This window comes from Piliocolobus tephrosceles, chromosome 2 (assembly GCF_002776525.5).
Source record: "Piliocolobus tephrosceles isolate RC106 chromosome 2, ASM277652v3, whole genome shotgun sequence".
Lineage (NCBI taxonomy): Eukaryota > Metazoa > Chordata > Mammalia > Primates > Cercopithecidae > Piliocolobus > Piliocolobus tephrosceles.
This window is the reverse complement of record NC_045435.1, coordinates 174,577,560-174,590,842: the sequence shown is the minus strand read 5'-3', so window position 1 is coordinate 174,590,842 and position 13,283 is coordinate 174,577,560. Positions and strand designations below refer to the sequence as shown.

Below are 13,283 nucleotides of genomic sequence, written 5' to 3'. Positions count from 1 at the left end.
AAAAATACAGTTTGTCAATTAAATAGATTTTGAAAATGCAGAAAACACCCAATTTTCCACTTGTAAATTTACATGCAGATTAGCATGCCGAACGAAGGCTTCTTGCTTCAGAGACATCACAATGCTGCTAGTAAGGTGGGCTGGGCCAGAGGCAGGAAGGCAGAACCTGGGGAGGGGATGCAGGAGTGATCTTGGTGTGTAAGGGATGGGGTCATGCCATATGCCGGAAAAAAAGTGTGGAAAGGTCCTGGGGACATATTAGATTTGAAGAGAGGTGATACCTACCCATGCGGAACATTTTGCTTTTTATTTCATTACTTGAATGCCCCTCTTTGTTCTTGTCCAGATTGGGGAATTGCAGTAGAACAGAGCACATCAGGAAAGGCTGAGCGTTGGTGTTCAGAGTCTACAAGTGCTCAGCGGTCTGTGTTCTAAGATCATGGTGGCTTGCATGGCGTCATTGAAAGTCATTGTGAGCCTTATCTGCTCAGGCACAGCGGGTGGCATTCGGGATTTTAGCGACAGATGAGGACAAAAACTTCCTGGGGCTGAATAGCGGTGAGTTTCTAATCATATTTTTGCTTTCATCTGGGGCTTGAATAGCTTTTCTGCCTGATAGTGATGAGCCCTATTCCTCAGTTGCCCTTTGCTTTTGCTAGCAATACCAATTTTCGATGTTGTTCTTTTGTTTTATGAGGGTATTTCCCATGGCTGTTTTAGGAGTGGACATGGCTCTGCTTGTCATAAGTGCAGCCTGACAGTGGTGTTTTGAGTGAGCCTCTTCCTTCTCCTGTACCCTTGGCTGTTTCTCACCCTGGAGCGTCTTGGGCTTGGCTGGATTGAGGGGGCTGGTGGCAGACATATTTGCCTTGCAGGTATAATTCCTCAGAGAACAAACCATCTTTGAAACCACACACACATATATTTTACACATGTGGGCAACTGAAAGAAAATTAGGTTCTCATTGTTACATTTTAACATTGAGCAGTGATGGTAAGGAAAGATATTTGTATTGTGGATATCTGTGGTTATGATTTAGTCCATGGTATGTATGCTTCGCCAGTGTTTTCTCTTTTTGTGAGAAAACATCACATCCATCTCAGGGAAGAAGTAGACCCATAACTCTTTGTGCCACATTTTATCCCCTACATGGTACCTACCATTATTATTAGTCTGAACACCTTACTCTTTCATGTGGAAAAGTGATGTGAAAAAGCAGAAAGATCTGGGATTAGAAAGCATGGACTTGGATCCTACTGCTCCTGCCTAACAGTATGGTAACCTTTCATCTCCCGCAGTTTCCTCATATTCAAAGCAGAAATAGGAGTATGAACCATAATGCTACCATCTATCACAGATTTACATTACCACAGGTCGGGTACAGCTGCTAAGTAATTTACCTAAGTTTTCTCATTTAATCTTCCAGCATCTAGTGAGATCCTTTGCCTCTGGACTGGGAAGAGTTTTCCAGGCACAAAAGCCACCGACAGCATGACAGAGGAAGCAAGCTATTGACTTAACTACATAACATTTACAGTTGAAACTCAAAAGGACAAATGCTCTACTATAAAATGTTTAAAATTCTCAGACCTTAGTAGAAAAATAAGCAAAGCTAGGAATAAGTAATTCAGAGAAAAGAAAGTACAGTCACTAAAACATTTAAATATTTACTCTAAGTAGTAATCAAAGAAATTAAAATTTAAAAACACTACTTTTTGCCTATCAAGTTTTTTAAAAAACTTTTTTTTTAAAGTGAAAATTTCAGTGTTAGCCAGGATGTAGTGAAAGCTGCACCCTCTTACATTGCTGGCGGGCATGTGGATTGGAACAGCTTTTTTTGAGAGGAATGTGACAAAATGTGTCAAGAGCCTCAGCAAATGTTCACACTCAGCTGATCTGCTAATTCCACTTCCAGGAACTAATCCTGAGGAAATAATCAGACATGTGGGCAGGCGTTTATGTAAAGAGGCTAATTTCTGGCCGGGCACGGTGGCTGACGCTTGTAATCCCAGCACTTTGGGAGGCTGAGGCAGGCGGATCATCAGGTCAAGAGATTGAGCCCATCCTGGCTGACATGGTGAAACCCCGTCTCTACTAAAAATACAAAAATTAGCTGAGCATAGTGACGTAAACCTATAGTCCCAGCTACTTGGGAGGCTAAGGCAAGAGAATTGCTTGAACCTGGGAGGTGAAGGTTGCAGGGAGCCGAAATGGCGCCACTGCACTCCAGCCTGGTGACAGAGCGAGACTCCATCTCACCAAAATAAAAGAGGCTAACTTCCATGTTATTTTTAATTTAGCACAACCCAAATGGCTAACCATAGAGGGTAACTCCATAGGATGCAATGATATGCAACCGTTAAAGATTGTGTTTTTATTCCTTTCTGGCTGCTCTGGAGGAAACATTTTTAAAAGATTTTAAAATTACGTTTTTAAAGAATTTGAAGTGATACAAGGGCAATTCTGAAAATATAATAAACAATATGATCTCAACTTTATAAAAAGGAAAATAATGCACACATATGATAAAAACTAGGAGGAAATATACTAAGATGTTAGCAATCATCTCTCTCTAAGTGGTGGGATTATGAGTGATGTTTATATTCTTTATGCTTTTCTTGATTTGTTCAGTGGTATCCAGAGACAGAGAGAGAAGGAGAGGGGGGAAAGAGTGTATTATGAAACAGTCCTCTTTAAACTGTTAATGAAGTATTCAGGTGTAAAGAACTGCAATTAATGTAAATGGAAATATTTTTAAGGCCTCTCCCAATATCTGTAGCTCTAGTTTATCAAGAAAGATAGATGTGGAATCAAGGGTATATTCACACATTCATACCCTGGGATAAGTGTTTTCTCTAAAGCCTGTTTTAGACCCTAGGCTAATGTCGGGCCAGCGTGTGTTGAACATTAATCCTTAACATTCATGTTGCTATCTACTGATTTTATATTTGGATATTCAGCTATACTCAACAGTCTTCTGCCTGTTGAAGACTTTGGTGAGAATCTCTTTTGTCTGTGGTATGGATTGAGAAATAGGTTCACTGACCGTACAAAATCTGCCTGGCAGATACGGGGATTTGAAATGAACTTGTTTTAAATAAAGGTGTCAAGTGATGTGATTCTGTTTTGGCTGGACCATCCCAAGTGACAGCCTTGCATATTCGGAAAGGTGGTTTGCTCTAATTAAGGTTGCAAGCAGTACAGTTGCAAGTGGTTCGTGAAATAAAAGGCATTCTTGCTTCCCTCTATAACCTTATGGTTGCTTTCTTAAGGCTCGGTTTTGTGCTAGCCCAGCAAAAAGTAAGAACTATGAAAGCAGTCTTTCACATCTGTTAAAAAACACACACACACACACACACACACAAATCGTATAAAAGTAGTCTTTCACTTTATGACTGTACTACAAACACACACACACACACACACACATATGCTAGCTCCTAGTATGATGCAGTTTCATTGATACATGCTAAAATGGGGTGCTATATATATAGACAGAGATAATCGCTAAGTGTGTACAGTTGAAAGAATGCTTATGGTGTCCAAGGATTAAAAAGTGTGAGAGAAAGGGAGAATAGAGATGAGGTTTCTTCAAACTAGTTCTCAAACCTGTTGAAATTAAATATCTGGCACTAGAGCCTGGGGCATTCTAATGCAGCCTGTCAAAGCTGGATCTTGGGAACCACTGTCTTAGCTGTACTTTGCTGTCATGTATTTTATTCTGTGCTGTCTAGTACAGTATCCACTAGCCATCTGTGATGGTTGAGCTCTTGAAATGAGGTAGTGTGCCTGAGGAGCTGAATTTTTAATATTAATTAATTAATTCTTAAGTTGAAATGCAAATAGCCACATGAGACTAGTAACTACCGTATTAGACAGAGCAGCCTTAACCTATTGTATACTGTCCTTCACTTGGGAATAAAGTTATTTTCAGTGCGCCCTTCCAACAGGCTGTGCCTTTTGTCATTGTGACACAGTGATGCTCCAGAAACTCCTTCTGGAAGAATGAAGGCATCACCAAGCCTTTAGTAGCCACACCTAGTCACATGACCTGCATTTTGTAATATAATTTGCTCAGTGTGGTCTTCAAGCCCTCGCTCAGTGCATAAAACGGTACTTCTCAAAGCCTTTGTCATCTCACAAAACTAAAATTTCATCCTCAGCCCAGGATTTTTGACTCATGTTGTTTGTTTTTTTGTAGTAGTTTCATTTTTAACCAAGGAAATCATTTTTAATCTTCTCCCCTGTTGTTTAAAGGGGTTAAAAGTTCAGCATGGTGAGTTTTTATGGGGCGTTTAATGAGAAGCCAAGCATTGTAAACATATCTGAAGGATCACAGTAGTGTAGTTTACCAAATCCTTTTTCTATGCACACTGACCTGACCTCCCTTCACAACATGAAACAGATGGGCCCAGCTAGAATTCTCCAGCTATTCCAGACATTATTGTCAAGGTTTCTCACATTCTGAAACCAGATGAGATGAGGCTAGCCCTTGAATGGAACCAAGAGTCCCCGACAAGACTGTAAGCTGTATGGAGGCAGGTGCTATGTCTGTCTTGTCCTGTGTTCTCTTCTGGCCTTATTGTGGCATCTGCCAGATCCCTGCATGTTGGTGAAGTGAATTACTGTTCTTGCCATAGAGAAAATGGGCTGGCTAAAGGGACATGTAAAGCAGAGAGAAGACAAGATCAGGGAAAGGGCACGTTTGGGATCAAAGTGATTTGATTCAGGAGAAAGTACTTGCCCTCCACAACTTTACCTATACCTAGCAGGTAAGAAGAAGAAAGATTACAGTGACAAATAATGTAGTTATATACTGGTGAAAATCATTGAGTACCATGATGGTGATTACTTAGACTAGAGATTAGAATGAGCTCTGAAGAACTGAAATTCAAGCCAGAAGAGACTGGTAAAATTTCAGCTTTTAATAATTCAAATGCTCTTGTGCTGCAGCCTATTTATTTGTTTTTCATCTAATGTTACAGTGCTAAGAAACTTAGCAAGTTAGACTGCCTGTGGTTGTGCTATATCTGCCCACTTATCAGCATTTTTTGTTTTCTTGAAATTTTAGGCACAGAAAAATGAGAGAGAGTCTATCAGACAGAAGTTGGCACTTGGAAGCTTCTTTGATGATGGCCCAGGAATTTATACCAGCTGCAGCAAAAGTGGGAAGCCAAGCCTTTCCTCCCGGTGAGTGTTCTTTTGAGTTGAATTTCTGATATGTACACAGTGGATTTTGTCACTTGACTATTCTAATAAAAAATGGTCTTTAAATCTTCTTTTTCCCCCTCGCATAATGGGTTTTAGACCCTTCCCCACTTGTTTGCTCGTTTCTTTGTTGTCATTATTATTGTTATTGGCTCATTGCCCAGTTACTTGAGGTCAGATTTTTATATTCTATTTTTTTTCTAGACACAATACTGATGTTGTATACTGATAGAGGAATCAAGCCACACTCCTAAGCAAGCTGACTTATGATTAGAGACGTGTGGCAGGCTACCAAATTTCCCATTAAGCAGTCACAGATCACCCAGAATCACCCCCCTGACACGTTTGATTGCAATAAATACTCGTAACTGAGAAATGCAATTCCCGCTTTGATCATTCAATGTTTATTACAGTTATTAACCTGTCCTCCAGGTGGTTTTTCTTTATCTTAATTTATTTCAGGATATCATTACTCTTTATCATAATTTATTTCAGTATATTATTGGTCATTTGCATAGCTTCTAATTCCAAGTAAGACATATTTAAATTATAATTTTATCCAAAAAACAGTGCTATAGGCCAGAGTTTCTCAAACTTTAATGTGCTTATGAATCATCTGGGGATTTTGTTAAAATGAAGACTCTGATTCAGTAGATCTAGGTGAGGCTCAAGATCCTCCATTTCTGTGAAGCCTCAGCTGTGATATTCGTGCTGCCGTTCCATAAGTTACTTTGATTAGTGAAAGTATAGAGTCTGCAAAATTAGGCATTACAAATATGGGTATTCCAAGTGATGAAAGCACATAGAACGTTTTTACTAAGATATAGTAACTGATGACCTATCAGCATTCTCATGGTCTCCTCCTCACTCCTCAAATGTCTGTTTCCTCTCAGTCTTCCTTTGGACTAAAAGCAAATATACTCTGTTAAAATACTCAGTTATTTTACCATCTTCAGCTAGGCGTTGGAAACAAATTATAGTATTTATGCATCCATTTAACCAACATATTTCTTCCATGTCTTCGTGTGAGGCCTGGAACTAGGCATTTTTTAAATATCTATCTGTATTCCATATGGCTTTTAGTAAGGCTTGTACTACTATCTTATCCTGAGAGATTCTAAATCAACAACAATCAGAAAGCAGACACATACTCACATATACACCTATTTGTGAGGCACTGCAGGCAGATCAGTGCATCAAGACAAGAACGCCAGTTTCACCAGGCAGTGTTCCAGCATCTCTTCCTCAGCTGGGTGCCAGCTCTGTCTCAGAACATTCCCTTGTGTTCCTACACATCCCTCCAGAACTGGATGGTCAGCCCTCCCCTTTCCCTTGGGAGCACCTCTTTCCCCTCCCAGTTAGATGTGGCAGAAGGCGCTTTGGCTTAGGAACCTGGAGGTCTGAGGATTAGTCCTCATACATTTCTAATTTTGAGACTTTAACAATTTACTTAGTTTTACCATGTCTCATTTCCTTCATTTTTGTGAAATGAAAGCATTGGACCATATCATCTTATAGATCTCTGCCGCTGCACTCTGATATTTCCCAGAGTGCCAAAATTTCTTCTTTTAGAAGCCCAATCTGTCTGTTCAACAATGTCATATGCCTGTTACAAATGCGAGGTTTTGCTTTTGAAAATCAATTATATATATATATACACACACACACACACATATATACCTATCTACATATAACCCATACACATGTATATGTACATAGGTATATATGGATGTATACATATGTATATGTGTCTCCGTGTGTGTGTATATATGTATACTCCACGTATATTTATATTATCCTTGTCCCACTCTCCAGAAGTAATAACTTTTTACTCCTTAACTGTTTCTTCTGGTATTTACCTACATATCTCTAAATAAAATGCTTATCTTCTTAGTTTTTATTTTAACCATCAGACTACTATTAAAAAAACAGTGATTTAGCTCTTTTTTTTTTTTTTTTTTTTTTTTTGAGACGGAGTCTCGCTCTGTCGCCCAGGCTGGAGTGCAGTGGCCAGATCTCAGCTCACTGCAAGGTCTGCCTCCCGGGTTCACGCCATTCTCCTGCCTCAGCCTCCCAAGTAGCTGGGACTACAGGCGCCCGCCAACATGCCTGGCTAATTTTTTGTATTTTAGTAGAGACAGGGTTTCACCGTGTTAGCCAGGATGGTCTCGATCTCCTGACCTCGTGATCCGCCCGTCTCGGCCTCCCAAAGTGCTGGGATTACAGGCTTGAGCCACCGCGCCCGGCCCGATTTAGCTCTTTTTTATAACCCTCCCAAAGACTCTCATCTCTTCTATTCTTCCTTTAGAGTAATTTCACAATTTAGAGTCAAATAGCTATTTAATGTTTACATTATTAAGATTATGCATTATTCATCGCTTCTCGGCTAAGATCAAGTGTAGATTATGCATTATTCTCACTGAACCATGTAGTAAACTATGGTTACTTGAGAAATTTTATTTTTTTTGTCCTGAAATTAGAATTGTCTGCTTTTTCCCCATGTACTGCATTTGTATTCCAGTGTGTGAATATACCACAATTTATTTGGCCACTCTCCTGATAATGGGTACTGGATTGTTTCAAAGGTTTTGCTCTTGTGAACAATGCTACTTACAAACATTCTTGTACATGTCTTCTGCTGTACATATGCAAGAGTTTCTCTTTGGGGCATACCTAGGGGTGGAATTACTAGGAAAATACATGAATGTTTACACTTAGAATATAATGTCAAACTGTTTTCCAACATGGTTGCAACAAGTTATACTCCTACCAGCAATGTTTCAGAGATCCTGTGGATCCATAACGTTACTAACATTTGATATTGCCAATTTCTTTTAAGTTTTTGTGAATTGAATAGGTATAAAATGATTTTTATTGTGTATATTAGCCATATTTGTTTTCTCTTCTGTGAAGTATCTGTTTGGGTCCTATGCTAAATTGCTGTTGGATTCCTTATGCTTTTCTCATCGACTTATCGAAGTTCTTCAGTCATGATACTAATGCTTAATACATTGTATGTATTGCATATAACATCTCCCAGGTTGTAACTTGTTTTTCACTTTTTTAATATGTGTTTTATGACCATAAGTTCTCAATTTTATGGGTTAATTTTATACTGAATTTTATCAAACTTTTCTAATCAATGGCTTTCTGTATCTTGTGTAAGAAATTTTCTTCTCCCCCAAGATCCAATAGACATTCATTAGACTTCCTACCAAGAGTTGAAAGCATTGAGTTTTTAAAAGTCTGCAATCAATCAAAAATTGATTTCTTAATATGGGATGGAGAAGTCAAATTTGATCGTTTTCCTTATAGATGACCATTTCTTTATCATATTTATTGAACAATCGCTCTTTTACTCACTGATCTTATAGACTACTCCCATGTATACTGCATATTAATGGAAATATATTCTATTTCATTATTGTTTCTATCTCAGCAGCAAAATATAGTCTTTATTACAATAGCTTCAAAATAAGTCCTGATATCTGGACAAGAAAGTTCTTTTTGTTTTTCTTTTTCTTCAGAAGTATGCTGCCTGTTATGACTTTTTTTATTCCTCCACATAAACTTTAAATAATATAATGAAGTTCAATAAAATACTCTCTTAGAATTTTGAATGTAATTGCATTGATTCTATAGATCAATTTAGGAAGCATTACATTTTCACATTGTGTTTCTATCCATGAATATGGTCTGTCTCTCCATTTATTTAGATCTTATTAGATATTTCTTAATAAGGTTTTATAATTTCCCATTTAGACATATTACACATCCCTTGTTATATTTATTTCTAGATACTTGCTATTCTGATATCTTAAATTCTCTTCAGTAATGCTTTCTCATTTGCTGCTGGTGAACAGAAATGCAATGAACTTTGTATACTAGTAAGTATTATATCCAGCCACTTTGTTATTGCTTCTATTACTTCTCCACTCTCCTATTATTTCTAATAAAGTTGTCTGTAGATTCCCTGGGATTTTTGAAAAATGATATCTTCTACAAATAATGGCAGCTTTATTTATTCATTTCCAATTCTCATGCTCGTGGTTTCTTTCTTTGTCTTATTGGATTAGGTAGGTACCCTAATACAGTGAGGATTAGAAATAGTAGTAGTTGGAATCCTTAGATAATTTATCATATTAAATGAAATGTTTCTACTGTTTTCCCATTTCAGATTATGTTAATTTTATGTTTTCTTTAATGATTCTCTTTATGAGATGATGTTCCCTTCCAGTTATAACTTACAAAGAATTTTTATCATGAATGGGTATTTAACTTTATCACATGCTTTTTCTTCATCTGTTGAGGTGAAGAAAAAGTACAGTTTCACTCTGTTAATCTATTGTGTGAATTAACGAATTACATTTATAGATTTTCAAAATATTAAACTGTGCTAGCATACCCAGTCTAAACCTAAACTGGTTAGGGAGTATTATATTTTTTCAGATACTGTTGGAGTATTATATTTTTTCAGACACTAATATTATAAATAAAATCTGAGTAAATAAATTATAAATAAAATTCATATTTTATTTATAACATTTTGTTTAGGATTGTTAGGTTTATATTCATGATTGACATGGATCTATCGTATTCTTTTCTTCTGATATTTTTGTTTGGTTTTAGTATCAGGGTTATGCTGGCTTAAAAACGGATTGGGAACTATTCTCTTTCATATTGTCTAAGAAAAGTTTACATAATATTTTTATGATCTGTTTCTATAAAGTTTGGTAGGACTCATTTCTCTCTGGGCCTGGTGTTTACTTTGTGTATTTGCTTTAACAACATCTTCCATTTCTTAAGTGGTTATAATATTATACATGCCTTTTATTTCCTCAGATCAGTCTGATGAGTTGTATTTTTCTAGGAATGTGTCCATTTTGTTTGTTTTCAAAACTGTTGGCATGATATTTTCTCATTTCACTAAAAATATTAATTTTAATTAAGTCGTTTAAAATGTTTTCTTCTGATTTGTTGTCCATCATGACTTTTTCTGAGTTTATTTTTTGTTTGTTTTGCTTTCTGCCCACCAATAACTAAGTATAAGACACTAAAAGCTGTTTATAAACTGTGGTTGGCACTAGTTGGCATGCGTCATCTGCTTAGAGGGCTCTTCCCTGTCCACTCTGTTAAAAGTGAACACTGTCATACCCATGACTTTGTCCTGTCTTATCCTGCTTATCTTCTTACCCTGATTTGTTGGTATGTGCGTGTGGGTGGGGGAAAAGGGCGCGCTTATTACTACCTAACATTGTAGTGTGTATACTTTGTTCTATCTTTCTCTAGCTCTAAAATATAAGCTCTAAGAGAGCAGGTCTTCATCTCTATTTTGTTCACCACTGTAACTAATGCCTAAAATAGTGTCCAATACATAATCACTAAATATTTATTGAACAAATGAATAGTGAACTTCACTATAGAATGGCCGAATAAGGACACAGCTCTTTCCTTGGGATGCATCTAATTAAGAGTATCTAGGGGTCTTTTCTCTTGGGCTATGAATTGTGACTGAGAGAAACCCTTCAACCTCATCTTGAGGCATTTTAAACCTGGCTGCCAATGTTTTAAGACTCTAGCAGGGGAAAGATGGGAACCGTAGCATGTAAAATTTTACTTAATTTCCTTGATTTCAGTAAAGCACCTGTTTGCCACCTCAGCTATGCCTGAGCGTGCTCCAGTCTCAACCTCTTAAGACAGTAAGTTTTCTGATTCTGCCAGGCCACAGGTGGTCAGGGCAGATAGCAGGGCAAGAGGGTCCTTTCAGGTGTTAAATCAATCTTCCTTTGTGTTCAGTCCTACTTCACTCCCCTACTTTCAGCTGTATCTGAGCATTCCCAGGATTCTGCAGTGGAAATGCATGTGCTTCCTCTACCAGCCTCCCCTGTGGGCACATGGTAGATTGAGGTAGTTAAATCAAATACTCCCCACCCATCTGCATATTATCTTCTAAAATTTCGTCAAAATCTCTTGTGTGCTGTTGTTTCCGTTTCCTTTTCCTTTGTCCATGTAGATTTATATCTTCTTTTTTTCTTTAATATTATTTTGGTAGGATTTCAGAAGTGAGAGTAGATACTTGTGCTCAATATGCCATAGTTAACTAGAAGGTTTTCACTATTTTTAATAGCAGAAATATGTTGAATAAAACCCTATGTGGAAACTCAGTTTGGCAGTCCTCCTTTGGTTCAGGAAGACTGAAGGAGAGAGACTGGAATACCTCTCCCCAGAAAATGTGTCCCCCATCCTAATTGCCCTTTTCCATGCCTCCCCTTTGGCACCTCTCTCCATCCTTCCCCTACAAGCCCCTGAGGCCTACTTGAAACTCTTCTGGCAGAGCAGAATTTGAAAATCACTAAGTCATCTGCCCCCTGCAGAGACAGGGCTATCTAAACACAAATGTATTTCACAGTAGCTCATAACAAGCTACACTTGTTGACTCACCATAAGGAAGATTATTTATATCCTGTTTTTTCTGATACTTTCATCTCCACATTCTGGGATGAGATCATCCTCTGAGAACATGATGAGTGATTCAGATCTCTCTCAGAATGATCGTTAATAATGAGACTAAATGTTTCTAAGAAGTATCACTTTCTCCCTGTAAATTTAAAGTTTGCAAAGACTGACTGTCATCGTCCTCATGAGTAATAATGTAGGAGAAAAGCCTTTAGAATGTTCAGTTGCAATTGTGTAACCCATACTCCCTATCCCTGTTAGAATTTGTTTCTACTGCATCACCATCCCTGAAATTCTTCATTGAACTGGAAATACCTTACCTCTTACTTACAAAAGTACTTGAGGGATGTCAGAACATTGAGTTCACCAGTATGGTACTCCAAAATGTACCAGAGCACATAACAGTATTTGAAAAACCATTAGGTAACTTACAGAAAACCTGTCATTTTTCATGCCCTCCTCCAAGGATTACCTCTAGTATTCTAAAATATTACACAATTTCAACAGTGAAATAAGATTTTGAGTGGATCTTTCAAGGAGTAATAAGATTAAAACCAGGTAAACCTGATACCAATCTACTACTCTGAAGAGCTCAATGCCCAATTTTAAATGAGGCCGGAGATTTAAAATTAATTGACCAAGCAGTGGATTCCTAAATGGTAAGCTTACTTTTTAAGGCAGGGCCTACCGAGGTGAGTGGGATCTTTGGCAAACTAATGGAGTTCTGTTTATGTTTCTTTAAAGGCTATATATTTGCCTGTAAAAACTAACTTCATGAACAGTATGTGAGAAATTATCAAGTACCATGAGGGTCTGGGAAGACTGGAGTTTCAGCTGATCCTGTGAGCATGAGTTCCACTTAGTTGTCTGTTGGGTTTTAGCTCCACTGGATTTTTCTAGATGTTGCTATCTCCTAAAGCACATCTTAAGAGTGACAAGCTGTTAAATGAAAGCTAGGTTTACAGTAATCCCATAAAGACATTTCATGCCTAATACTGCAGCAAAATAATATTTGATGTTGCTTCATAACTCAACTAATTAAATTTGACTTATACTGAAATGTGACAAGTAGAGGGAGTGTCATTTTTTTCTTCAAAATTTGCTAATCCACACAGTATCAGCCCTTTACAAACTGAAACTGTACAACCTTTGTCATTTTTTCTATTTAAAAATGTTTCTGTAAAAAGTTTTTTAAAGCTTAAAATGAAATGAGAAAAATGAATTATCTATTTTTGAAATAAGATTTCTAAGAAATATTAGGGTTAGTCATATTCTTGAAGAAACATTTTGTCTATTATTACTAGTATAATACTTTCCTATAAAAAATGTTTTCATTGGCCAAACTAATGATCAGTTAGCATTACGTTTCAGATGATGAGCTTACGTAGCTTAGTGTAATTAAAGGAATAGAAACAGGCTTAGCTGCTGTGGGAACACAAGATAGAGTAGTCTTTATTGGTAGATATCTAGGAAATCTTTTATTTTTTAAATATTACAAACTGACCTAACATTGTGAAAGAAGCTTTCTCTGCCTACTCCTTTTACCTTTTCTCACAGTAACCATGAAATAAATTTGATTCTCACCTCTCTTCTTACCTTACCCCAAGAGAGATCTTATT

General features: G+C 37.3%; 1 protein-coding gene across 5 annotated transcripts in view; it reads left to right on the top strand.

Annotated features, from left to right (window-relative positions):
• The window catches only part of LOC111550120 (schwannomin-interacting protein 1), a 633,181-nt gene that overhangs the window by 596,971 nt on the left and 22,927 nt on the right, over positions 1-13,283 (top strand). For all 5 annotated transcript variants that reach the window (XM_023223380.1, XM_023223383.1, XM_023223381.1 and 2 more), the window contains one exon: positions 5,072-5,190. In XM_023223380.1, coding sequence (XP_023079148.1) covers positions 5,072-5,190 — 119 coding nt within the window. The remainder of the gene's footprint in view (positions 1-5,071; positions 5,191-13,283) is intronic.